The 26,846-nt window shown below is 39.5% G+C and overlaps 2 protein-coding genes across 9 annotated transcripts in view; both read right to left on the minus strand.

Annotated features, from left to right (window-relative positions):
- Positions 1-282: 282 nt before the first annotated feature.
- Positions 283-18,112, minus strand: LOC119779801 (homocysteine-responsive endoplasmic reticulum-resident ubiquitin-like domain member 2 protein). Of its 8 annotated transcripts, none has more exons than XM_038279602.1 (10): positions 17,992-18,112; positions 16,434-16,494; positions 13,303-13,355; positions 11,130-11,195; positions 10,209-10,300; positions 6,151-6,320; positions 5,268-5,393; positions 4,825-5,148; positions 1,737-1,848; positions 283-978 (listed from the first exon to the last, which is right to left on the minus strand). In XM_038279602.1, the coding sequence occupies exons 5-10, from the start codon at positions 10,278-10,280 to the stop codon at positions 796-798; spliced, it is 987 nt and encodes a 328-aa protein (XP_038135530.1). In that variant the 5' UTR covers positions 10,281-10,300; positions 11,130-11,195; positions 13,303-13,355; positions 16,434-16,494; positions 17,992-18,112; the 3' UTR covers positions 283-795. The 8 variants fall into 8 exon arrangements, with proteins under 8 accessions (XP_038135530.1, XP_038135529.1, XP_038135531.1 ...); XM_038279601.1 differs by having other exon boundaries at positions 10,209-10,303; XM_038279603.1 differs by lacking the exon at positions 17,992-18,112 and adding an exon at positions 17,972-17,986 and having other exon boundaries at positions 10,209-10,303; positions 16,434-16,484.
- An 8,159-nt stretch (positions 18,113-26,271) lies between these two features.
- pkdc (protein kinase-like domain containing) overlaps positions 26,272-26,846 on the minus strand; it is a 7,673-nt gene continuing 7,098 nt past the window's right edge. The window contains exon 3 of the mRNA XM_038279553.1: positions 26,272-26,846. This exon is cut by the window's right edge and continues 288 nt beyond it. Within this exon, the coding sequence (XP_038135481.1) occupies positions 26,543-26,846 (304 nt within the window). The 3' untranslated portion in view covers positions 26,272-26,542.

Raw genomic sequence — 26,846 nt, forward strand, 5'->3', positions numbered from 1 at the left:
ATTTAGCATTTGAAATTAAATGCAAAAACTAAAATAATGCTGCTTAGCTTGATTCATCAGTTGCCTAATTAATCTGGTTATACTTAAAAAAGGCAGCCATTAGATGCATTCTGAGATTCTGATCTGCTACACAAAGTGTCTTTTGTAACCAGAGGTATTAAATATATCCAAGACATAACAACAAAAAAACAACTCGAAGAAAACCCAACAAAATAAAATAAAACATTTGTGAGAAGATGCTGCCATCTGTAGGACACCTAAAGAACTCCATGAGATAAACAGTTTCTGTATGCAGGCAAAACTTTATTCAAAAGGCATATACACTAAATTTATAGATGTATTTATTTACATGTGTAATTAGATGATAAAGTGTGTAAAATTGAGCTTTAGTAGCTGCAATGTTTATATGCAGCAGGTGTGCATATGTCAAAGTATTTCAAAAGGACAAACCTATTGATGTCCGTTTTATGTCAGTCTCATCTAAAAAATAAAAAAAATAAACCCACTTAATTCAATCTTTGCTTGAAACAGCAACAGTTCTCTTTTCTTTTATCCTTTTCTTCATAGTTGACACCTTAAAACACATTTCCTGTTTATCCATTTCCCAGTTCCTTTCCTTTCAGCAAGGTCACTTCGCAGCTCTCCTCAGCTCCCATTAGTAGGAGGCATCTACTAAACCGGCTGTTACCATTCAAGCTGTTTTTGCAGACTTAACTTTGTATTACAGCGAAGATGAAGGTTGGAAACTGTAGAGCGGTACCAGCCTGGCAGGAGGAAGAAAGGCAGAATGTCTTCCTAGTTAGCTGGGTGGGGCTGAACCTCAGGGATGAGTGAAGTGAAGAAGGTGCTGATGAAGGACCACGCTACGGTGAGGATGTTTGGCTCAGGCAGAGCAGCACCCAGAGCCCCATCTCTGCTCCCTACACCACCTTCCTCCCCACTGTCATCATCCTCCAATCCCTCATCCATCAGTCGTTCCTGTGACAATCGCAAGCATCAATAATCAGATACTAATGATTTATTTTTCAAAACTGGAAAAGAAAACCTTTTTCTTGCATTTAGTTGTTGAATGACAACGAATTTTAATGAATTATGTGTTAATAAACCATTATTGCCAAAAAAAAATAAGTTTGTGCTTAGATAAACTCAGCCTGCAGCTGCTGTACCACTCAGCTGCTAAAAGAGGCGTTCACAGGGTCAGGCTAGCTATTAGAACAACGTGTAGGAAACAGATGCTGTAGCCACTTTATGGTTTTTTTTAGCCCATTTTTTGAGGAGCTGGTCTTTCTAGCTTTAGCTTACAAGTATAAAAGAAACCAGGTCCACATCAGAGGGATTGCTGACTGCATGAAATGTATTGGTAGATTACCCATCACTGAGTTATAAATAAATCTATTTGCATGTCAGTAGGGTTAATGAGATTCACTGCAGTGCAACACAGCAAAATTTGTTAGAATAGTAAACAAAGATATTTCTCTACATCTCACATGACTTTTGTATTTTGTGTAGTTAATTATATTTTTATTATGGCTCTTTAGGGGATTAAACCCTGAAGATTTCCATTCTAATTCTTAAATAGATTTTTAGGGGAAACCAAATATAGAGGAAAGAATGAAGGATACAGAGTTATTTTCAGTGGTTTCCATCTGTTGGATTTAGGACTTATAAGAGCATTTAGTTTGTCTTCCAAGAATAACGAGACACACAAAACAGAAAAATTACACTTAAAAACTTACAATTTCCTCAATGTCCTGCTGCCTCTGAGCTTCTCCTGGAGGAGCGTCGGCCCTTTCTTCTCCTCTAAAGTGTTGCTGCTGTGGTCTGAAGGGAAACCACTGAGCCTGGTGCCTGAAACCATAAACAGCCTTGTAAGCTAAAATTAAAATAAGATAAAAAAATTATAAAAAGAAAAAACAAAACAAAACATTTTTAAAAACGTTTTTTTTAAAACACGAGCATACTTGACACTTAAAATATAAAACATGCAGGATATTGCAGGTTCAGTCTCATCCTGGCTGGGGCCCACTTGTGTAGACAGAGACAAGTTGTTTATCTTTCATAAACAATATTTTAAGCTTGCCTGTTGTATTGTTTATATATGAGGATTAGAGATCAAGCTTATTTCTAGAGATGCACCGATCTATTTTTTCCGATCCAGTCGTATCGATACCTGGGCTGAACGTATTGATTTATCCGATTCACCTGTTCAATGGATGAACCATATATCTGGCCATATGAGTGAAGGCTTTAGCCTTGCCTTAAACGTTGTTCACAAAAGGTTAACAATTTAACATTGATGTAAATGTACTTTATATTATTAATTAATAAATAAGCAGAAAAAAAAAGAAAAAAAAAAGAAATAAGAGGCCCATGAAAAAACCACTGGATGAGATATCTGATATCACATTATTAATATTCTAGTTAGCGCTCTCATTATGACAGATTTTATTCAATTTTATTTGTTTCTTTTTGCCATGGTCATCTTTTTATTATTTGACACAATTTTTCACTTCAGTTGCCATGTTAAAAAAGTCTCCCAATCTTATTGTCTTTGGATAAGTGCTTTGTTATCTCAAGGTGATTTTGAATGATGAGGAAACCAAAGCTTAAACTGTTGAAATTACTTGTCTTTATGTGAGCTGAGAAAACAAGTCAGGGGTGAAAAAGGTGGGAGGATTAAAGCCATTAAGTCTGTGGGCATGCATCCCTGGAAGAATATTTTGTGGCATTTAAATTAAAAGTGCTAATTTAGTGCATTTTACAGAAAAATCAAGCAAAGTTAAAAGATGCAGACATTCTTTACCTGCAGACTATTTCTCATAATCCCAGCCTTTCATTTATTACACACCTTTTACATAAACCTTGCAAGGGATATTTTTATTTTTTTTAGCTTAACATTAACTAGTTCAACACCCACAAAACCATTAATTGACAGAAATATCTAAAAGATTAGCAGTTATTTTATCTTCAGATGAATGAAAACCAGACTTTTACAGTTCTAACAGTTTGGCCGCGTCACACCCACTGAAATTTCTGACTTTCCTATTATTAACCTAATATGCCAATTACAAAGAGTCTGTGACACTACCTAAAAATGTTGTGAAAAATAAGAGCTTTATTTAATAATATAAACTATAATGTAAGAACTGACAAAGAAACTAGAAGAGATCTTTTTCTTTGTGAAAATACAAAGAAATGTTTACATCTTAAACAGAAATAGGGGAACTAGGAGAGAGATCTAGTGGGAGATAATGCAAACATTTATTCTGGGTAAGTACAAGCATCCAAACAAACGACATTTTGCATAACCCCTCAGGAGCAGGAAGAAAGAGAAATAAAATTCTGAAGAAAAAATTTTTTTCATACGTGGCTAGTAGCATAGTTTGCATACAGTATATCAACTGATGAATGCAGAGACAGTTGAGTAAACAGCTGATGTTAACAGGCTTTTCCGTAGAAGTAGAGTTTGTCAGTTTAGTGTATGTCAGACACCTATTGAGACTGTATGCCAGACTGGAAAGCAAACCAGTCTCCTTATATACTTAGATTGGCAACTGTGTGCTGAAGCTGGTGAAACAAAAATAAGCCTCATTACAATAGGCAGCAGTTTGTGGCCAGTACTGGGTACCCTTGCTGACTTCTAAGGTTCGCACTAGCGGTTTATTTTAACCCCTATTCATAATGTAGGCAGCTAGTTTAGCCACTAAAGCTAATGGTAGCTTGTTAGTCAACATCACTTTAAAACTTCTCAAGCTGGATCCTTCAACGTCCACGAAAGTCCAAGTTTTCAAATCACAGAGTTGTAACTGTTGGCTGCTCCCGCTCTGGTCAGCACAATCCAACCAGATTGCAGTATTCACGCTCATATGTTAATGCTGTAGTTCTATTAGATAAATATGTTATTGAAATCGGGGCTCCCTACCAGTTAGTTCAATATCAAACCAACGTCAAGGAATCATCCAAAAAACATCAATAAAATTATTTCAGCAATAACTCCAATGCTCTGCATACGTTTGGATCTACACGGGTCACATTCAATAGCAGCCGTTAAAAACGGCCCGTCCCAGTGAAACGCCAGCCGAATAGCAGCCCACATCCCTACAACTCCCGGCAAAATCCTCTCCAACTTCCAGCCACTTGAGTGACCCCCTCCTTCCCCTTGGCGTGCATATTTTTTTTACTCCGACTCCACCCTTCCCTGAATTACAGGGTCTGACCAGGAGAAGGCGCTTCTCTTTAGATCTTAAGGTCCACAAATCATGATAGAAAGAATATTGATGTTTAAAAAAGGAATTTTAAGGGACCAGCCAAGGGTCCATCTAGGAAAGTGGGGAAATTTTGAATGGCAACCAATTTGAGATCCAAATCCTTTTAACGAATCTTAGAATCTGTTTTAATAGATGGTAAATGGTAAATGGCATGTACTTATATAGCACCTTTATTCAAGTCAGGAGACTTGACCAAAGCGCTTTACACTACATTCATTCACCAATTCACGCACACACTCACACACTAAAGGTGGCAAGCTACATTGTAGCCACAGCTGCCCTGGGACTCACTGACAGAAGCGGGGCTGCCGTACACTGGTGCCATCGGGCCCTCTGACCACCATCAATAGACAATGCAGGTGTCTTGCCCAAGAACACAACGACACTGAAAGTCGGAGACGGGGCTTGGACCGTCAATCCTTCAATTTCAGGGCAAACTCCTACATCCAACGCCACTGTCGCCCTAAACTAAACTAAGCGGTGCATTTTTCCAAGTAATGAGTAAAGAAATTAGGTGTGTGTTAAGGGTTTCAGACAGTTCTGTGGAGGGACTTACAAGTAGACGAGCAACATGGCACCAACCACCATGACAAAGTGACTAAAGGAGGAGTAGAAGTAGACGATGCTCAGCAGAACACCAGCACGTGACACTGTGTACAACCAGTCCAGCCAGTCCCGATTCAACTCGTCATCATCCAGCAGCGCCCCACCCTGTGCGTTCATCTGGATGGGGTTGGCAGGTAGGTTCTCCTGATTAGGGTCCTGGGCTGGGTTGGGACCCAGCGGAGCCTGCACAGCTTCATTGGGTTGGGCTGGCTGATGGGGTGATGAGGAGGGAGACAAACTGCTGGGAGGCTGTGAGGCAGCTACTGCAGCCTGACTACAAAGAGGTAAGAATAAAAAAAATCAAATTGTGGGAAATTCCAAGAAGAGATTCCCACTGGGAAGTTTGCTAAAAAAAAATAAGGAGGTAAAGATCAGCTCTAACAATACACTTACTACTGCATGTAGTATTGGCGTGCATACATCTGCTGCCACCACAGCATCTGCATGGGGATGTAGGCTGGATGGGGGGGCATGCTGGCCGGGAGGCCACCTTGCAGAGGGAACTCTGCTGCATCTGGGCTGTGGAATATTTGTTTATATTCATTATTTAACAATGAGCCAAAAAAGAAAACAGCAAAGAAAAAAAAAAAGTCAACAATGTTTTTTTTTTCTCTACTCATTTAATTCTTTGTTGAATGATTTGTGACTGGGTTTGTATCTGTTACTTCTTAATGGTTATACGGTTTTTAATGCAGACATTTACCCAAAAGGTCATGATCTAAAAACACCAATGGTTTGAAGTTATAGTATGGTTATATATTTTTTTTTTTTGAGTTTTTACAGCACTAGTTGCTCGTTTTTAATGGACAGTAGGCTGACAGGAAAGGGGAAATGAGAGAGGGGGAGAGACATGCAGGAAAGGACCGTAGGCTGGATTTGAACCCCAGTCGCCCGTCGAGGACTAAGGCCTCTGTAAATGGGTCATGTGCACTAACCACTGCGGCACCAAAGCACGCCCGATAAAATCTATAATAATAAACCAAATAATAAATCTAAAAATGTTGCTAGCTAATAACCATTCAACAATCCATGGATGTTTAGAAGATCTGTGATATTTAAAGCCAACCTTTTGAAGTGTGCGTTAAAAATCAAACTGCAGCATTAGAATAACTTCTACAAACAGATGACGTTTTGGGGCTGCTATTAAAGGTTATTCTGACAAACACCAGGATCCTGACAAGGATTTTTTATCAGCGCAGCTGGGAGGGTCATTTGTATTGGTTGTCTCTCAAAATTTATGGTGGGTTAAACATAACTATCAACTAAAACTGCTTACCAGTGAGGGACACCAGGGGGAGTATGAGGATGGTAGGAGGGAAAGCCACTTCGATACCTCAACCCATCATTAGTTCCTGGGAAAGAGGAATTAGCAGAGGAGGAAGAGGATGACTGGCTGTCCAGATTCGGCATTGAGGCAGGCGAGGAGGAGCTGGTGCTGTCTGAACTCTGGAACCACATGCAAACATTACATGGCAACAAAGGGAAAATACAGCTTTGTACAAACAAAGGATTTAAAATTGAACCAAAAGTAGAAAAACTTAAAATAAAAAAATAAAAACTAACAGAATTCAAATACTTTGGTGCAACTTTATGATAATTTGGACAAAATCATCACTTAAATCATCACTCATCACTTAACCAAGCATTTCTTTTTTGTAATTTAGTTGATGCGCATGCGCTGAGTGGACGCTGGCGCGTTTTTGCAGCCGCTGCTCTCCGCTACCTGTTTTTAAGTGTTTTTACGGAACTTTGGGCCGTGTACTCACATTCAAGTGAGAGCAAAGACACTTGCCTTCGCTTTGATCATCCTAACTCCCGCTGCCATCCCGTTGTTTTTGTGTCTGAGTGTGTTTAACTAACCTCACTCTCCAACTGTTCTCCTGACTCGACGCCATTGCTGCTGTTGGTTAGCCACCCGCTGCCGTTAACAATGTCAACCTCCAAGTTCTACATCTGGTGTATCCTCCTCTGGACTGTCCTCTCCATTCTACACCGACCTGGGGCTGGTCGGTTCCAGTATTCGGCTGCTGATCTCCTCCTGCTCCGTGGGCTTCTGTCTGCGCCTCCACCGCCAGTTCTCCAGCTACACCCGGAGATCATGCTCCTTCCCCGCCGGAGATACATCCACCGCGGATCCCGTCGGAATTTCCACATCGATGACTCCAATCCAATACCATCATTCTGGTCCACTTCACGCCGCTCTCGCCGATATCCCGGTCGGACCGCTGACTTCAGTTCGCTTGCTAGCCTGGCTAAGGCAGCAAGCCCCGCCTCCGGTCATATCAACTCTCCCGTCAACTTTGGACTCCTGAATATCCGCTCTCTCACAAACAAGGGTCAGCTCATCGAGGATCCCATCAATGACCGTAAGCTGGACTTCCTCTGCCTCACGGAGACGTGGCAACAACCTAAAGACTTCTCCCAGCTCAACGCCTCCTCTCCACCTGGGTTTGTTTACCACTCTCTTCCTCGTGTTTCCGGCCGCGGGGGAGGTCTCGCGTTACTTCATCGCGAGAAGTGAAAGTTGTTGCCTGTTTCTATTCCTGTTTTCCGCTCTATGGAATGCTTTGCATTTGAACTGCCTGGTCCTACTCCAATATTTATTTCCATAGTCTACCGTCCCCCCAAACCACATTGTGACTTTTTAAATGAATTATCCATACTACTTACCCATCTGACTACTCTCTCTCCTAATGTCATTCTCCTCTGTGATTTCAATATCCATATGGACAATGTAAACCTTTCACTGACCAGAGACTTTTCCTCCTGCCTGGACAGTTCTGGATTTCATCAGTATGTTTATTTTCCCACCCATATAAAAGGACATTCGCTGGACTTGATTTGCTGCTCTGGTTTAATCCCATCTAACTGTTCTGCTGATGATGTCCATATTTCAGATCACTTTCTTTTATCCTTCAACGTTTCCCTGTCTCTCTCCATAATCAAGCCTGTCCGTCAGATTTCCTTCCGCAATATTAAGAACATAAACACAGACATTTTATCCTCCCACATTGACAATATCCCAATCCCTGCTCTTTCCTCTCCGGACCACCTTGTCACACACTACAACTCTGGGCTTTCCAATATTCTCAATTCCCTTGCCCCTCTCAAAACCCGGTCTGTATCCTTTTCCCGCTCTGCCCCTTGGTTTACTCCTGAGCTCCGCCTCATGAAAGCCAAAGGTCGGCAACTGGAACGCCTCCACAAAAAAACTGGTCTCTCCATACACAAAGAAATGCATAAAACTCATCTACTTCAATATTCAAATTCAATAGCCATTACTAAATCAAATTACTATTCTGACCTTATCTGTTCCAATGATGGAAATTCCAAGTCTCTCTTTTCCATAATGCATAAGATCTTTGACCCCCCTGACACCCTGCCTTCTTACATGTATTCTACTCAGACCTGTAATTCTTTGTCAACCTTCTTTAATGAAAAAATCTGCTCCATTCACCAGCAATTACATATGACCACCTTGCCTCCCACTTCCCCTCCGCCCCTCCCCCGTAGCCAGTCATTTTCCTCCTTCCTACTGCCCACTTCTTCTGAAATTTCTGACCTCATTCAAAAATCCAAGTCCTCTACCTGTTCTCTTGACCCCCTCCCAACAGCTCTGGTCAAAACCTGTCTTACCTCCCTCCTCCCCTTCATTACTTCCATTATTCATTCCTCACTCTCTTCTGGTATTGTTCCTTCACTTTTCAAAACTGCATCTGTCTCCCCGATTCTGAAAAAACCTGGTTCTGATCCCACTAACTTTAATAATCTTCGTCCCATTTCTAATCTTCCCTTTATCTCTAAAATACTTGAAAAAACTGTGTCTGCTCAACTCCACACCTTTCTTACCCTCAACAGTCTTTACGAGCCTTTCCAGTCTGGTTTTCGCCCCTCTCATAGTACTGAAACTGCTCTTATAAAAATCACAAACGATATCCTTATAGCTGCTGACTCCGGACTCCTCTCCATCCTCATCCTTCTCGATCTCAGTGCAGCCTTTGATACCATTTCTCATCCCATTCTCCTCAATAGATTATCCTCTCTTGGCATCTCTCACATCCCTCTTGACTGGTTCCGCTCATATCTCTCCGACCGCACTCAGTTTATTCAGCTCAAATCTTTCACTTCGCACCCTTCCCCTGTCACTTCTGGTGTTCCTCAAGGCTCAGTTCTTGGCCCCCTCCTCTTCATCACCTACCTTCTTCCCCTTGGCAGTATTTTCCGGAAATTCAACATTCACTTTCACTGTTATGCGGATGACACCCTGCTTTATTTATCCAGTAAACCCACTTCCTCACTCCCCCCCTTGTCCCTTACTAACTGCCTACTTGAAATTAAAGACTGGTTCACCTCAAACTTCCTTAAACTAAACAGTGATAAAACAGAACTCCTCCTCGTTGCCACTAAATCCACCCTATCTAAAATCAAAAGTTTCTCACTACCCATTGACAACTCCTTAGTCTCCCCCTCCCCTCAGGTCAAGAGTCTGGGTGTCATCCTCGACTCCTCCCTCTCCTTTCAGTCTCACATAAATAAAATTACCAGGTCTGCATACTTCCACCTTCGCAACATTAACCGTCTCCGTTCCTCCCTCACCACTCATACTGCCTCTGTCCTTATCCACAGCCTCATCACCTCCCGTATTGATTATTGCAATTCTCTTCTTTTTGGCCTCCCTCATAAATCTCTCCATAAACTTCGACTTCTTCAGAACTCTGCTGCTCGTGTCATCACCAGAACCCCCTCCTTCCATCATATTTCCCCTGTTCTTCACCAACTCCATTGGCTCCCAGTTCAATTCAGAATTCAATTTAAAATCCTTCTCTATACTTTCAAAGCCATCCATAACCTTGCTCCTCCATATCTGTCAGACCTCCTTCACATTGCCACCTCCTCCCGCTCCCTTAGATCCTCCTCCTCCATCCACCTCACTGTACCCCCAGCTCGACTTGTCACCATGGGGAGCAGAGCCTTCAGCCGCTCTGCTCCCCAGCTCTGGAACTCACTTCCTCCCGACCTCCGCAGTATTGACTCTCTCCCCTTATTCAAAGCCAGACTCAAAACCCATCTGTTCCAGCTCGCTTATTTGTGATATACTGCTCTTTTCCCTATCCATGATTGTTTTTTTGTTTTTTATGTTCCTGTATCTGTATTTTCATCTCTTTTTATTTATTTTTTTTGTATTATTTGTAAAGTGACCTTGAGTGTCAAGAAAGGCGCTGTTAAATAAAATGTATTATTATTATTATTATTATTATTAAAAGGTCAAAGAACAGCATCTACTAGATGTGGTTTGTGACTGTTCTTGTACAGAGGAAAGTGTTGTTTACTTACGCTGGAGTCAGAAGCAGAGGAGTTGGAGGGACTCTGAGGCATTGGCGAGCTGGAGGGACTAAGAGAAGACATACTGGATGCATCATGCGGTCCTGCTGAATGGTTTGCCATTTTAGAGTTGAAAAAAAAAAAAAAAAACAGCAGGGGAGAAATTAGAGAGAACGAGGAGGGAAGTCCCACACAGTAAACCCATTTTGTTAGTAACACACGAGATCAGCCATTGTTTGAGAGACAGCCCGTTTCAGTTCCCGCACAGACTGACGTACAAAGAAGCACGCAAAACAACTTAACCAAAGCCACTGCAGATTATCAGTTCCCTAAAAAGCTGGATCTGTAAAATGAAAGGTTTGCCCAATGTCTAATTATTAAAACGTACTGCAGGACAATATGTTGATGAAACTCCACAAGTGTTATCAAACTAGACTGCTTCAGCTGAAATGCTTCCATTCATCTATGCTAAAACTATGACAAGGACATAAAGGGATTAGGTTTGATCTGGTGAGTAACCCAGAAATTAGAGGTTGGACAAACTGTGACATCAGAGCAGTCACATGGAGAAATTGTAAGAAAATTATTATAACAAGTAAGTAGATTTGATCTGGTAGAAATAATTGGACAAGGTTAAATAAATAAATGAAAAAAAAAAAATTTTTGGGCTCCAGCCAGACATAGTAAAAGTAACCAACAGCTAATCTAAAAATTTGAGAAGAAATTAAAATGAGGCCATACAACATTTAGCAAACAAATGTCATGCTAAGTGTAATTATGCTAACATTTGGATTCATCTAACATCCTGAAACAGAAACAACCATCTACAAAATATTGAGATTAAACACTAAGAACCCATGAATATAATATAGATAAAAAAAAAAAATCCAGTATAATAAAGTATACTACGGATAGTGTTATAGGATATCTTACCTCTGCGATACCATTGTGGTGCTGATGAAGTGTTCTTTAGTAAATCAGCTCCAGTTTTCTGAATAACTTAAAAACAAACAACAATACAGCCAAGTTTACTTTATTTGCATGACAATTGACAAAACTAAAGAGAAGCAAGAACAAAATAATAATGACCAAACATATCTTCGAAAAAAGCTGGAAGATTTTAATTCGTGTCCTTATGCATTACTTTATAGGCAACTATAATGGATTTCACATTTGTTGAAATGTAAAAGCATAAAATAAAATCAAATTCTGTTTATCAACAAGTTTTAGTAAATGTATATGTTTATGTCAACTGAGCAAAGCTACGCTTTATATTTGCAATAAAACAAAAACATATTAGGAAAACATGGGACGTTTGTTGGGAATGTCCTTTTCTATCAGGGCCATGATTATTGGTGGGTCAACCAACTTTAAACCAGGGCCATCCAATCATTTGGCCCTCAAAAAAAAAAGAAAAAAAGAAGTAATTCAGTTTTATTTTTGAAGACTATCACTTGAAGTCATCTAAGAGTAAAGTAAAACAGCATATATGTAAACTGAGCTTGTTCTTAACATGAAAACAAGCCTGATGATTTAGCGCTCAGTGAACTGGAGACAGAGGGGATTCATTTGCATCAGAGCTGAGGGACTGTTTCACGGAGAGAAACTCACCTCTGCTGAGAAACTGTCAGCATGTGAAGGTGGTGCTGAAATTAATGACAAAAATCTACTTTTTATGATATTCTATTTATATGGGCAGCACCAGTAATCAACTTTCTGAAACAATAACTTTTAAGGCACATTATATAGGTCTTGTCTTCCTCATTGCTTCTTTTAAAAAAGCCATTTACAGTTTTTATTTAGGCGTTTCTACTACCATGTCCAGTGCAGTAGTGAAAAGAAAAAAAAAAGCTGAAAATAAACCATGGGGGAACCAGACTCCCTGTTCCAGGCGCCCTGCAGAAATAAAGGAAAAATAATTTGTTCAGGATGGAGGTTGTGATGACAAACCTGCTGCTGTGAAAGGTGATAAAAACTATTATGAACTGAAACAGTTCAGGCGAGCAGGAGCAGAATACAAGAGAGGGAAAAAAAAAAAACGCATTGGATCTTGGGTAATGATTCAGGATAACAACCCCTGTGTGCTTGAAGGGCTACAGCAAAGAGGAGAAATTTCTGAGCCCCGAAAGGCTTGATTAAACTCAGCCATAGTGGCAGATACTGACACAGGCCTACAGCAAGAAACAAACCCATAGAACAATGATAAACAGGGGTTTTATTGTCTGGTTCTAATTAATTAGATTGTGCCTTTATAGACAACTATAATATGTTTTTATTTAAGTCAGAAACAGAAGAGAGTGTTTTTTTTTTTTTATATTGTTAATAGGGTTGTTAAAGGTGTCGATACGTAAACTTCATATCTTGATACAATACTAAGCTAGCATGATATCAATACCAAAGTGAGGTGTTTAGATATTTTTGCTATTGTTATTTTCAGATTTCTGGGTTATTTATTTTCTGGGTTTTTTGTTGCGAAAGCGTGGTCCATGATGAGATGAAAAGATAAAATCTTTTCCAAGTTACTTTTTTTTCCTAGCCTTTAATTATTTGTTAACTTTTATCCAAGTTGAATTGAGTATGATATTAGCTATCAAACCATAAAAGTTTAAAAAACAATCCACTGGACTTGGTTTCCATCCCTCCTTTAAAAACCAACCTTCAGAATCATAGACAGGTTTCAGATAATACAGGCCAACAATGGAACCAAACAACCCGCTCGTCGGTTTCAATTTGCATGTTTCCAAGCAATAAAACACCTTGTCTATATAAAGCCTCAAACTCACTGCGGATCCAGACATTTGAACTGAGAAAGCTTTCTGGAGGGGAAGTGAAACGTCTTCAAACCTTGGAAACCAAGTCCAGTGGATTGTTTTTTAAACTTTTACGGAATGACTATGACCTGGATGACTGAGAATCTTCATCAGCATTAGTTATCAAATATTTTCCTGCATATTGATAATGAGTTTGAAATTTTCATATATGATAACCCTCATTGTTTAAATATTTATTAAATTTTTTTTTCAAACATCAGCTGGCCAATTACCTGTATTTTCACCTCTTGTAACATTATCTGTGTTTATTAAAAGCAAACAGCAGAGGTTTTTAATTTTGTCTTTGGTGTCTGGTTTGAAGACGGCTGTTTCTGTGCGACATTGAGCTCTGAAAGTGAAAGATTGAAAAATGAGGCTGACATCATTTAAATCATCCAGAAGTGACTCCTATGTGTTTGCATCCCAAAATCCCCTTATTGATCTGGATTTTTTTTTTCCCCATTAGGTTTTTTTCCCTCTTTCCTCTCGGCTTGTTTCTTCTCAGTAGTGAACATACAAGAGCATACTTTCAATTTGAATTATTTGGCTCATTCATTTTTCATTTAACTCTGCTTAAAACTGATTTCTGGGTACGCATTCATTTCTGAACATTAAAACTGAAGTACTTGATTAACATTGCTGCTACTCAACTTCGGACCTAAACTGGAGCAACTGTAGTAACAACAATACAAACTAGCTATAATCGAACATAAACAACATGAAATGTGTTTGAGCGGCTAAATGTCAACTTGCAGGAGTTAAAAGAGCCTTCCTGGAATGGTACGATTAGCCTGGTTTCCAACAACCCACTGGCTGGGGAAAAAAATGCTTCAAAGTGAGGCAACAAACAGAAGTTTTCTGTACAGTAAACAGTACTTGTTGGTTTAAACACAATAGCAGGCTGGCTATGATTTCAAAATGATAATTATAATAAATTAAATGTATTTATCTCATGTTGGAGAAATTTACCTCTGCATTTAATTAGGGCTGGTTAAAAAAATTGCTTTAATCGATTTTGGATCGATTCCTTTACATTTTTGCAAAATTGATGTGTAAGGAATGAGATCGATTAGTTTTATAGTGATGCGCGTGACGTTCACATTCAAATGAGCAGGTGTGTGCAAATACCGACCAGAGTAACACACCGCTCAGCAAGCTGTCCCAACTGAAGTCTGATGTCTGGAACCATTTTAGATTTAAAACAACTAAAGATAATGTGCTGGACATGGGACATTAAGGTGACTTCCCAGTACATTGATAATGAGTGGTGCCTCGCATCTCGTGCTACAGACCACCAAGATGAATTCAAGCCAGACAGCTGCAAATATAGCCAATAGGTTGACTGAAGACATTAACAAATGGGGGCTGACAAGCAAACCACCCTTTAGTTGTTACAGACAACGCTGCAAATACGGTTTGTGCAGTGAAGATAATGCAGCTTATGCATGTCTGCTGTATCCCCGCTGTCTCATGTCTGCTTGTTCGTGTGAGGCTTCACTTTTTCACTTTTCACAAGTTTGCGTTTTTGAGACAATTTTCTTCACATCTCACATTTAATAGTGTTGCGCCGATGCCATTTTTTGGCCCCGATACCGATACTAGCTGTGCAGTATTGGCAGACACCATACAGATATATGTTTGAAATTGATGTGTGTATATATATGAAGAACTACATACAACTTCGATGTAAAATAATTGCCATCATAGGAATACTTTCGCAAGGCACTGTATATTTCCAAAGTAGTGTGTCCAGGGTGAAATGACTGATAAAAGTCAAACTTGTCAAGCTGCTGCCTACCTTTGTGAAACAGGAAAAAGACTAATACAAAGTGAATCCAGTAGAACTTTTCATTGCCTACCTGGAATGGTTGACAATTGTTGAATAAACTTTTGGCTCTCAAAACGGTATCAGTGCCCTATTTATTGGTACTTGCAGATACCACCCTTTTAGTGCTGGATCGGGGCCCTGCCCTATACTGGTAACAGTGCAATACTGGCATTTAACCCATCCCCTTGGGGAGCAGTAGGCTGCAGGGCCCAGGCACCAGTGTGGGGGTTAAGGGTTTTGCTCAGGGACCCAGGGTGCAGGCTATGGTGATTGAACCTGGTTCTTGCAACCTTCTCAGAGCACAAGCACATTGCTCTAACAACTAGGCCAACCCTCTCCATAGACAGAGGAGACAAAGCATATTCTTCTTATCTAACATAGACTCCGTTCCTAGTGGTCTAAGAGAAAGCAAAAAGGAAAACAATTTCGTGCAGATGATCTACCGTCTACTACCCAAAACGATGATTAAGAAAAAGAAGCTGTCTGTTCAGGCAACTATGAGGCCAAGTTATTCAGAAACCAGTTTTACTTCCAACTCAAAACAATAGGCAAATATGCCCAACTATTTTGGTTAATGTGTTACAAGCATTTTGTTTAAGAGTGTTACCTTTAAAAAACAAAAACACGAATACCACATTAATTAACTAATTTTTTTATCTTCAAAAAGGGGTTATAAAGTTTTTACTTGCTGCAATAGTTATGTATCCTACAAGGATAAAACATTTTGTGTTTTTTATTTATTTTGAGAGAAAAAAATGCGATTATACAACAAGATATGGAAATTAAAACAAAAAATAAAAATAAATATGGGGAAAACTGGCATCTCTCAATAGAGGAAATAAAATACAAATAACAGGACCTTACTGATTGCACCATTAAAATAAAAATTTAAGTAAGAACAACATTCTTGTTTGGTAGATTTCTTGCACCTTCCTTCTTCAGAAAAAAAAAACAAAAATATTAGATACAATTTTTATTATCTATTTTTGTGACCTAAATAAGAATAAATACCAACTTTTACAAATAAAAATGAATAAAAAGTCTGAAACTGTAAAAAAAAAAAATGTTTTAAGATACTAGAAAATATTTTTTTTATTAACCGTCATATGAAACTGTAAAACTATTATATAATTTTAAAGCCATGGAGACAAGACATAACATAACTAACTGAAATGTGGTTCTTGGTCTTGGATTTGAATTTAATGAACAATTTTCTTCGCGGAAAAGTAAAGAAAAAAAGAAACAAAACAGAAACGAAATTTCAACACTACCACCTTCCATATTTGTTGCATATTCTGTTTACTGCTTCAACAGTTCGCTAAAGCTAAATCTACCCAAGAGGACGTGGAATATAAAATAGGAATAAACAACCTCGACATTATCAAATTAAACCGCTTGCTTTAGTATTTTCAAAAGCACAAAAGCTAAGTTTTAAAGCCTGATAGGTTTTTTTTAGACCATTTTGGGGCCACGGTTAGCTGCTAGCTAGTTAGCTAGTTTAATTAGCTCAGTATTTATGCAGTCGGGTCGCTGCGCTATTCACATCAGATGTGTTCGATTTACTTTTACAAATATAGTCAAAAAGTTGCGTTTCTGTACCTTTTTCCTCCAACCAGCACCGTCCTCTTGACCCTCAACTGCTCGCCTCGCCTGTCTTCTTCTTCTTCTAATGAGATTTTATGGCGGTTGGCAGACTTGTGAATTGTGCATTACCGCCACCAACTGATATGGAGTAAAGCAAGAAAACAGGAAACGATTCACCCCCCCCCCCCCCAAAAAAAAAAAAAAAAAAAAAAAAACCTGTGTAACTTAAACCAACATAATACTAAATCACATTTGCCCATATAATTTTAATTTACTCTAGGTCATCGTAATTCTGCCAGTTTCTGATGGTCCCATCGGTCCTCCCATCATGCTTCCAACCATCTCCCAGTTCAAATCTTTAATGTCCAGATATTTTTCTGCAGCCTTCACTATTATTTTGATTTTTTCAGTTTTTTTTTGTTGTCTGTGCAGTACAATTAATCACTTCTACCATGAAAAGAACAAAATTTGTCTTTTTAACAATTAGTGAGTCTTCATCAATTTTTGGAGATTTCTCTAGAGGTTTGGAATTTGCTGTGTGTTGAACTGTAGGATTGGGTTTTTCTGACTGAGATGGGATCCTTTTTGCAGCTTCAGCGTAGGTTATTCCGAGCTCAAATTTCATTTTTTTAATTTCCTCAGACCTTTTGCTTGCTTCACAGCCGCGATAAGCAGCAGTGTGTTCTCCACCACAATTACAGCATTTTATTTTAGCTTCTTTTCCACATTTTCCGTACTCATGTTCTCCTGCACACCTTCCACACCTCTGTTTCCCTTTACAAACTGCTGCAATGTGACCGAATTTTTGGCATTTGAAACATCTCAATGGTGGAGGATTGTAGATTTTGACATTATAGCTTATGTAACCGATGAATACTTTGCTTGGTAATTGCTCTTCTTCGAATTTAATTAACACCGATAAACTGTCAGATCTTTCTCCGTTTCTTGTTGTTTTTAACCGTTTTACTTCTTTTACTTTTGCACCGCTTATGTTTTCCAGAATCTCTTTTTCAGAAATTTTTAGAGGAACTCCTCCAATGACTCCCCTGCTGATCTTTTTGTTCTCCATTAGGCTGCACTGAACTCTTATCCCGTCAATTTTGTTGATACGTATTGCTTTGCCTTGCTGGGCGCTGTCTCTGCAGTTAATTAGCAGGTCTCCACTGTACAGAATTCTGGCACCTCTGACTTCTCCGACAAGTTTATTGATGGTTTTTGTTAAGTGAACCGGATTCCAATTTGTAAAAGAGTCTGCCTGATTAACGACTTTGAATATGACTTTGAATTCATTTTGTTGTGCTGTGGAATGTATGGAATGATCATCACTGGATTGTTCTGAACTAGATTCCCCTTTAACTGATCTCTGTTTTTTCCGCTTTTTCTCATTTTTTGATGTTGCTATCTTCCAACCTTCATTGTCACTATTTCCTTCTTCCATCCCACAAGAATCGCTTCCTGTTTCCTCACTACTCACGGCCCAGGACATCTCTCCACAAGCAGCTTCAAAACACGCGCCATGCACCACCGGCCCGGTTCCGTGGTTGTCTCCTCGCCTGTCTTGTTGTTGTAATCGGTTGTAATGTCGACTCTGGAGCGGAACCCACGTGACCTCTACATCGATAACAGCTGATGATGACAACACGTAGCTTCCGGTGAGGCCATGCTGGAGGATAAACATGCAACTGTTGCTCGTTTTTCTGTCATGAACACACGATCCTAAGTTTCTATGCTACAGTCGGGTGTTGAAGCCGAGTACAAAGGGATGTCAAGAGTTTCCTTCGTTAACCGGGGAGAGAAAACGGAGGAATTATCCGGACAGAGGCGATACCTATATGGGTTAATGAAGCGTTTCAACACATTGCCAAACTATTGGTACTGCCTCACAGAATAATAGTGACCCCTGCTGGACATTTAAAGACACTACAGGCAGCTTATTTTTACAGACTGAACTGAATAGGCTCTATGCACAGCTCCACTACTTCCTGAATTTAAGGCAGCTCCTTTGTTTCCTGTCTTTCATGATTGGATGCACTGATTAATCCAGGTGTGTATGACCTAAGTAACTGGCCAGACACACCTGGATTAATCAGTTTGTCCAGTAATGAAAGACAGGAAACAAAGGAGCTGCCTTAAATTCAGGAAGTAGTGGAGCTGTGCATAGAGCCCATTGATTTGATGACCTAATACAATATCATTTAAGTTATTTGAGGTTATATTGTTATATTTGAATGAAAATATTAATTCAAATTCAAAAATATTAATATAATAATGAAAATATCTTATATCATATTTTAAAAACAATATTTGCAGTAAAAAAAAAGTTAATAAAATAGTCGATTTGAAATTAACTTTAATTTCGGTAAGTTGAAAACTGTGAGGAAAAGGATGACATAATCAGAAAATGAAAATAAAAACGCAACGGCTGAAACGTTCCTATTGTTTTTAGGCTGCTTAAAAAGATATTTTTTAAAGCAGATTTATCATGTTGACAGATTTTAAACCCAGTTTAGTGAGTCATCGCCTGTGGTTGTTAAGGACAGGGTGGGATAATCTGTGAGATTCAGAGATGGGAAGTAACGAAGTACAAATACTTTATTACTGTACTCAAGTAGATTTTTTTGATATTTTTACTTTACTTTACTACTTATTTTTATGGCGACTTTTTACTTCTACTCCTTACATTTTTACACAAATATCTGTACTTTCTACTCCTTACATTTAAAAAAATTGGCTCGTTACTTTAGTTTTGAATCATTTCAGTGGAGTTACCGTTATTATTTTTCACGTCATCAATACTGTGAAAACGGAGCCGTTTTCCCCCTCTGTTCCCAAAGTGTAGCCGTCTATCACACACAGTGTCACATCCTTCACTACATTTCCCAGCATGCACCACAGACCGACCGTCATGGCGGCGGCAGTTCCAAACAATTCACCCGGTAATTTACACTAGTTCCGAAATTACAACGTCACCTTTCATTCAACATTTTACTTACTCACCAGCGTAGCAAACTCTGAAGGTACCCACTGCGACAGCTTCAGTATACATTCCGTAGTCGGCATAGGCGGATCTACTGGGGTGGCATAGGGTGGCAACTGCCACCCTAAATGACTGCCTTGCCACCCCAGCTGCCACCCCAGTTGGCGGTAGGGGTGGCGAGGCTTATAAATTATGGATCATTTGAGAATTACGGCCGCTAATTTCCAATGTCGGACTGCAGTGAATGCAGCACAAGATGACGCGAGAGCGACTGAGACTGATTGTTTTGAAAACCGAATGGGGCAAAGCGAGGGAGCCAGGGGTGATGGGGAGAGGAGACACGGGATGAAATAGGTAGAAACTGATTAACTATCTATCGAGAAATGAAATCATAATGAAAGCACAATGTTGCTAGCATAGCTGCAATGCTGATTTACAGATGATAAAAATCAGGTTGCAGAACGTTATTTCTCTATCTATGATGTTAGTTAGGCCTGACGTCTCAGCCTCATAAAGACATATTTGCGGTCAACTATGACAGAAAAGAGACTATATAGTTTGGTTGTACTCAAATCAAAACGCACAAAGGGATTGGATCTAAATAAAGTTGTGAAGCGTTTTGCTGAGCAACATGGAAATCGCTGCATTCAGCTGTTATAGTCATGTCAACTTTATGTTCTGCTCTCTGGTGAGCCTTTACAGAGCTGTTACATTTTGTTTTGGCACCTGAGAAAATCTGATATTTCCTTTAATAAAACCAAAAGTGTTAAAAGTTAAAAATGTGATACTGGTGTAAATCCTGCTTAATATGAAGCAGTGTTGTTTCTTTTTTTGTATATATAATATGAAACTATCCAGAAATGACCCGTATGAACCTACTCACAAGCAAAATGTATTTTTATGTTGCTTCTTTTCAGATTTGTGGAGATTTTGATGTAACATACAGAACCCGCCTTTTTGTTGATTTGTTGATACAGCAGTATGGAGGACCAACTCTGCCATATTTAAAAATAAATACAGAAATAAATAAATGCTTAATAAGTAAATAAGCATACAATTGATTGCCACCAAAAATACAAACAACAAATAAATGTAAGTAGAAATTAAATTATACAGCTAGTCATAAAGGTATATAACTCTTTTAATTGGTTTCTTTATTTCTTTGCCTTTTTAATATTTACCTTATTTATTTTTTTGTCATTTATTATCTTCAACTTCATTTTTTCATTACTTATATTTTTAAGTATTTATTTATGTGCATGTTATCATATTTTTGTCTGTTTAATTCTTCCTTTGTATTTTTTTACCCTAGTTATTTCTTCGCCGCTATTTCTGTCTGCCTGCCCTTTTAACATTTCTGCCTGCCAATATAATATAATTTCTAATTACATTTATTTGTTGATTGTATTTTTGGTGGCAAATAATTGTATGCTTATTTATTTATTGAGCATTTATTTATTTCTGTATTTATTTTTAAATATGGCAGAGTTGGTCCTCCATATGCAGCTCTATCTACAGCATATTTACATGCATGAAATGTCCCTTTCATTTTGCCTTAATTGCTGTATGTCAAGTTACTGAGGAACAAATGGGGTAAATGTGTGTTCAGAGTAAACATTACATGGATGTCCAGTACCTTGTTTGGGTGCCTTGACCCATTTATTTCTACTGTGTAGTTCTGCTCACTTTAGTACAGCTCAGTCCATAGATCTCTGATAGGAAACTTTTTCTTTCTATCGTTTCTTCTTGTGCAAATGCTGCAAAGCTGCCTCTCTGACAGTCAATCTCACACATCTGCGACTCAGCACCTGTGTCTTACCTTAATACCTTTCCTGTCATAAGGCCCCTCTAGAAGTAGTGTTATCATTCTTCTATCTCCTATTAAGTGAGATCTCATTGTACGATGTATTTCTAATATGAACTGTTTCACATGAAACACTAGTACTGTACATACTATTCTCACCAAACTGTGATTAAATTCAGTGTAAACAAATGCCATATGTTGCCACCCCTAAAAGATTCCTGCCCCCCTCTTGCCACCCCATAAATATTTTTCTAGATCCGCCCCTGGTAGTCGGTAATAAAACTTTCCAGTCAAGTTACACTTTCTCTTCCCTTAGTCCGTCAGCATACTGGTCCGTGTGGAAACACGTACCGCATCGGAGCCAGTCTCTCATCCATTGTCCCAGGGTATTGGAAAATACTATTAGGGGGCAGGGGTGTTAAGTGGGATTTCATTGTATGTAATAATTGTTTGCATGGTAATAAGTAGGTGAAATGGTAATGTTAGTATGGTTAAATTATTTCATAAATATGTATGTTTTTGTATGAATGATGCTATTGTCTGTATTTATTTTTCTACAATGTTAACTGTGCTTTATTGGGGATTTGCCTTCCTGTTTAGTTGGGCTGTCCCAATTGGCTGATTATTGGTGGGTCTATTTAAGGGGCACGCTCACAATGGCTTAGGGGGGCTGCTTGGAGAGACTGGTTGGAGAAACTGCTTTTGAAGGTCTGCTTAGAGAGACTATATTTAAAGTCAGCTTGCTGTGAGGCTGTATGTGTTTTGTGTGGCCTGCAATGGCTGGTTTTGTTTTCTTTATTTGAAATTATTTTTTTTTTTTTTTTTTTTTTTTTTGTCTTCACCGTTGCACCAGTAAATAAACTGCTACCCGCTTTTGAACTGGAATTTTGTTGTCCGCTGGTTCTTACCACCTTTTTGCAAGTCATCTGCTTACTCCTCCTCTGACGTGAGACGGGAGCTGGCGAGCCGTTTTCTCACAAATACCAAATTCAATCTAATTGGATGGGAATCTACGTTGCATTTGACGCACCACTACAAGATGAATCGACAGATTCGGCGGTATTCATTCGCGGCAAATCATTGCAGCTTGGTGGCGGTGGCGTTAGCATACAGGTGCTGGTCATAAAATTAGAATATCATGAAAAAGTAGATTGATTTCAGTAATTCCATTTAAAAAGTGAAACTTGTATATTATATTCATACATTACATACAAACTCATATATTTCAGATGTTTATTTTGTTTAATTTTGATGATTACAAATGACAACAAATGAAAATCTCAAATTCATCATATCAGAAAATTAGAATATTACTGAAGACCAATAAAAACAAAGGATTTATAGAAATGTTGGCCAACTGAAAAGTATGAACATGAAAAGTATGAGCATGTACAGCACTCAGTATTTAGTTGGGCCTCCTTTGGCCTGTATTACTGCAGCAATGCGGCGTGGCATGGAGTCGATCAGTCTGTGGCACTGCTCAGGTGTTATGATAGCCCAGGTTGCTCTAATAGTGGCTTTTAGCTCTTCTGAATTGTTGGGTCTGGTGTATTGATCTTCTTCTTCACAATACCCCATAGATTTTCTATGGGGTTAAGGTCAGGAGAGTTTGCTGGCCAATTAAGAACAGGGATACCATGGTCCTTCAACCAGGTACTGGTAGCTTTGGCACTGTGTGCAGGTGCCAAGTCCTGTTGGAAAATGAAATCTGCATCTCCAAAAAGTTGGGTCAGCTGCAGGAAGCATGAAGTGCTCTAAAACTTCCTGGTATGTGGCTGCGTTGACCCTGGACCTCAGAAAACACAATGGACCAACACCAGCAGATGACATGGCACCCCAAACCATCACGGACTGTGGAAACTTTACACTGGACTTCAAGCAACGTGGATGAAGTGCCTCTCTTCTTTTCCTCCAGACTCTGGGACTTTGATTTCCAAAGGAAATGCAAAATTTACTTTCATCAGAGAACATGACTTTGGACCACTCACCAGCAGTCCAGTCCTGTTTCTCTTTAGACGCTTCTGACGCTGTCTGTGGTTCAAGAGTGGCTTGACACAAGGAATGCGACAGCAGAAACCCATGTCTTTCATACGTCTGTGTGTGGTGGTTCTTGAAGCACTCACTCCAGCTGCAGTCCACTCTTTGTGAATCTCCCCCACATTTTTGAATGGGTTTTGTTTCACAATCCTCTCCAGGGTGCGGTTATCTCTCTTGCTTGTACACTTTTTTCGACCACATCTTTTCCTTCCCTTCGCCTCTCTATTAATGTGCTTGGACACTGAGCTCTGTGAACAGCCAGCCTCTTTAGCGATGACCTTTTGTGTCTTGCCCTCCTTGTGCAAGGTGTCGATGGTCGTCTTTTGGACAACTGTCAAGTCAGCAGTCTTCCCCATGATTGTGTAGCCTATAGAACTAGACTGAAAGACCATTTAAAGGCTTTTGCAGGTGGTTTGAGTTAATTAGCTGATTAGAGTGTGGCACCAGGGGCCATCAATTTTGAACCTTTTCACAATATTCTAATTTTCTGATATGATGAATTTGAGATTTTCATTTGTTGTCATTTGTAATCATCAAAATTAAACAAAATAAACATCTGAAATATATGAGTTTGTATGTAATGTATGAATATAATATACAAGTTTCACTTTTTAAATGGAATTACTGAAATCAATCTACTTTTTCATGATATTCTAATTTTATGACCAGCACCTGTAGTAGCATGGACGAGGAGATGATTGAAAATTAACACAACGGAGATCTAGTCCTATTGGCAGACATCCATTTAAAATGTAGGCAACGGCATGAAAAAAGTGGTTTCTATACTTTTTAAACTTTTTATACTTTAAGTAAATTTACAAGCCTGTACTTTGTTACTTTTACTTGAGTAAAAGAAGTATAATCAGTACTTCCACTATTACCAGAGTAATTTTTGACAACAAGTATCTCTGTACTTTTACTCAAGTAAAAAAAAAAAACTGAAACCAACGAAAATGAACGAAAAAAGAAAAAAACAAAAAAACAAAATGAAAACAAACAAAAACCCACCCCCCACACCCCCACCCCCCCCTCACCCCCGACCCACCCCCACCATACGTCAACCACGAACTCCCACGGCCCCCAGCAACGGAAAAGTGATACTTTTGCCATCTCTGGTGAGATTTCACAACTACCCCCCGTTGCCAGTACCCAAATAACCCCCACCACCTCCCACCCACCCTCCCCGCACAAATCTAGCACCACTCGACTACCGGACTGTCCCCTACCCCAGCCACACCCCTCCCTCCGCTAACACTCACCCCGCACTAACCAAACACACCCCCCCACGCCGGACAAGGCCCCCAACAGCCGCGCGCTCCCCCACCCTCGCCTCTCCGGAGCTACCCACCCCCATCCTTACGCCACACACCCTGATACACCCCACCAACCCTGCAACACCAACCCCCCCCACCACGTCCTCACCCGCCCCTACCCGACCACCCCGGCCTTCCCACTACACAGTGCTGCACCCAACACCCCGCCCTAGCACCACCCCCCCTCTCAGGAACCCTCTACCGCCTCTCCTCTACCCCTCGACCAACCGCGGCCCCCCTCCAGCCCCCCCCCCCCCCCCCCAAGGCCCTCCCCGCTACCCAGCCCACTCCTCAACCCCCCCCTCCGCCGCCAGTAAGGCATGCCCCCCCGAGCACCTGCACCCATTGTATCAGGTCATTTAAATTATCAAGCTGTTTTTCTAGTAAAACGGGAAATGTTGGCTATAATCTGGTAAACATGGCCATCGCATTGTAAACACATAACAAGGTGCTGAAAGATGAGTTTTCCCACCATGTCCTCTGACTTCTAGAGTTGCAGAAATGTTTTTGTCTTTAAATGCCACCAAACCTCTTTCCAGCTCCAGAGACAAATAGTTGTTCTAAAGATAAATCAATAAATAAAGCTAAGAATATGAATAAATTAATTTTAATTCTCCCAGTTATAAATTAATAAGAACTCCCATAATTTCCAGACTATAAACATTTTGCTCTATTTGACTTCAGTTAAAAAAATGTTTCATTCATTCATCAATGGTTAAGGTGTTTATGCTGTGATGACTGGAGACAGATGGAGTCATGTAACGAAAGGGACAGGTGTTGTGAATGAAACGGTGCCCAGCTTGAAAGAGCTCCTGTGTGTCGCTGAATGTGTGCATTGATGACTGAAAGACATCTTCTGTCTCCATTTATCTGTTTACTACAGTGTGTTGAATTCATGTTAATGTGTGTTTAAAGAAATTTCAATTATTGGAAAAATGAAGTGGGGAATAGTAAAAAAATAAATAAAAACAGTCTAATCAACCAAAACTTTCACGACCCCCATGCAGTACCTTGGGGTACCCCCTGTTGAAGACCTCTGTTCTATAACATCAGGATGTTTCCAGAGTCCAACAGACCCAAATCAACGGAGTGAATTGCCTCCTCATGCAGCCCAGTTTTACATACATGTGACAAAATAAGACATTGGAGGGAAAGAGTTTAGACTCACACATTTATCCTGTTTTAATGAAAGTGCACAAAGGAAAACTTGCTATAGGTGTTAATGTGGATTTATTCAGGGCCTTTTGATTTGAATTTCTAGAAAAGCATCGATCCGATACCTTGCTTGATAATCAGCTCCAATATTTACTAATTAGCTGGGAGTAGGAGATTTTAAGGCAGAATAAAAAAAATGGAGAATATTTTTCTCTCCTCTGTGCTACAGCAGCGAAGGAGAGGGAGATGTCTGTTCGTGTTATTACATACATTTGTATGTAGTTTTGTATGGCAGGCTGTTTTGACATTAATTAAAAGCACTCTCCTTCCTCTCTGTTGCTCCATTTGTAGATCACTAAACTAGGATTCTTCCTGATCAAAATCACATTCCTATTCAGAACTTTGACAAGAGATTTTCTAAATTATATTTTTGCATCTGAAGCTGAATTTCAGAGAAAAAAAAAACCCTGTACCCATAAGAGTTAAATTTTATTTACCTAGAAATGTTTAAACATTTTAAGTGGCGACGGAGCCCTGTTCATTTAAATCTTGGGTTGTAAAATAAAGGACTTGTTTTGTAAACCAAGACGGTTTAATGCATTACCTTTCAGAAAATGTATAACATGCTTGGTGAAACTTGTACAAATGGTTTTTATAATAGGCATAAAAACATTTTTAACCAATGTTTGATGACTGGTTTTGTTTAAAAAAAAAATACAATGTTAGACGATACACAGAGTAAAGTGCATTAGGGAGTTTGTTTGGCTGGCTCTTTTCAGTGTGAATCTCCATCAGACTTTAATCTTTACAGCCTGAAATTTAATGATCTGCATTGTTACTACTGCTTCAGTTTGTGCAGAACCTCCTTGGTCAGCTGCTTACTGTACCGGTTGATCTTCCAGTGTCCTGGCATCCATCCCAGAAGAAAACGATGAAAGTCCGTCCATGCGAATGCAAACATCTCTCTCCATTCTTTCTCAAGAGCATTAAAGTTCACGTCTGTTTTAACAAATAACTTCAGTTCTGTGAAATAGTGATCTAACAATCCCGGTACCCTTTTTTCACATTCTCTCTCATCCATGCAGCTACCAAGAAAATACACAACGTCTTTCATCCCACAGCCGCCGCCAACATACTGAAAG

Source organism: Cyprinodon tularosa, unplaced genomic scaffold (genome assembly GCF_016077235.1).
Source record: "Cyprinodon tularosa strain WSP-4 unplaced genomic scaffold, ASM1607723v1 ctg151, whole genome shotgun sequence".
Classification (NCBI taxonomy): domain Eukaryota; kingdom Metazoa; phylum Chordata; class Actinopteri; order Cyprinodontiformes; family Cyprinodontidae; genus Cyprinodon; species Cyprinodon tularosa.

Coding starts and splice junctions, on each gene's coding strand:
- LOC119779801 (XM_038279602.1), bottom strand. CDS start 10,280: ATGTCTTCTCTTAGTCCCTCCAGCTCGCCAATGCCTCAGAGTCCCTCC. Junction 6,321..10,208: donor CCTCTGCTTCTGACTCCAGC/GTAAGTAAACAA, acceptor ATGTGGTTCCAG/AGTTCAGACAGCACCAGCTC. Junction 5,394..6,150: donor CCCCCTGGTGTCCCTCACTG/GTAAGCAGTTTT, acceptor AATATTCCACAG/CCCAGATGCAGCAGAGTTCC.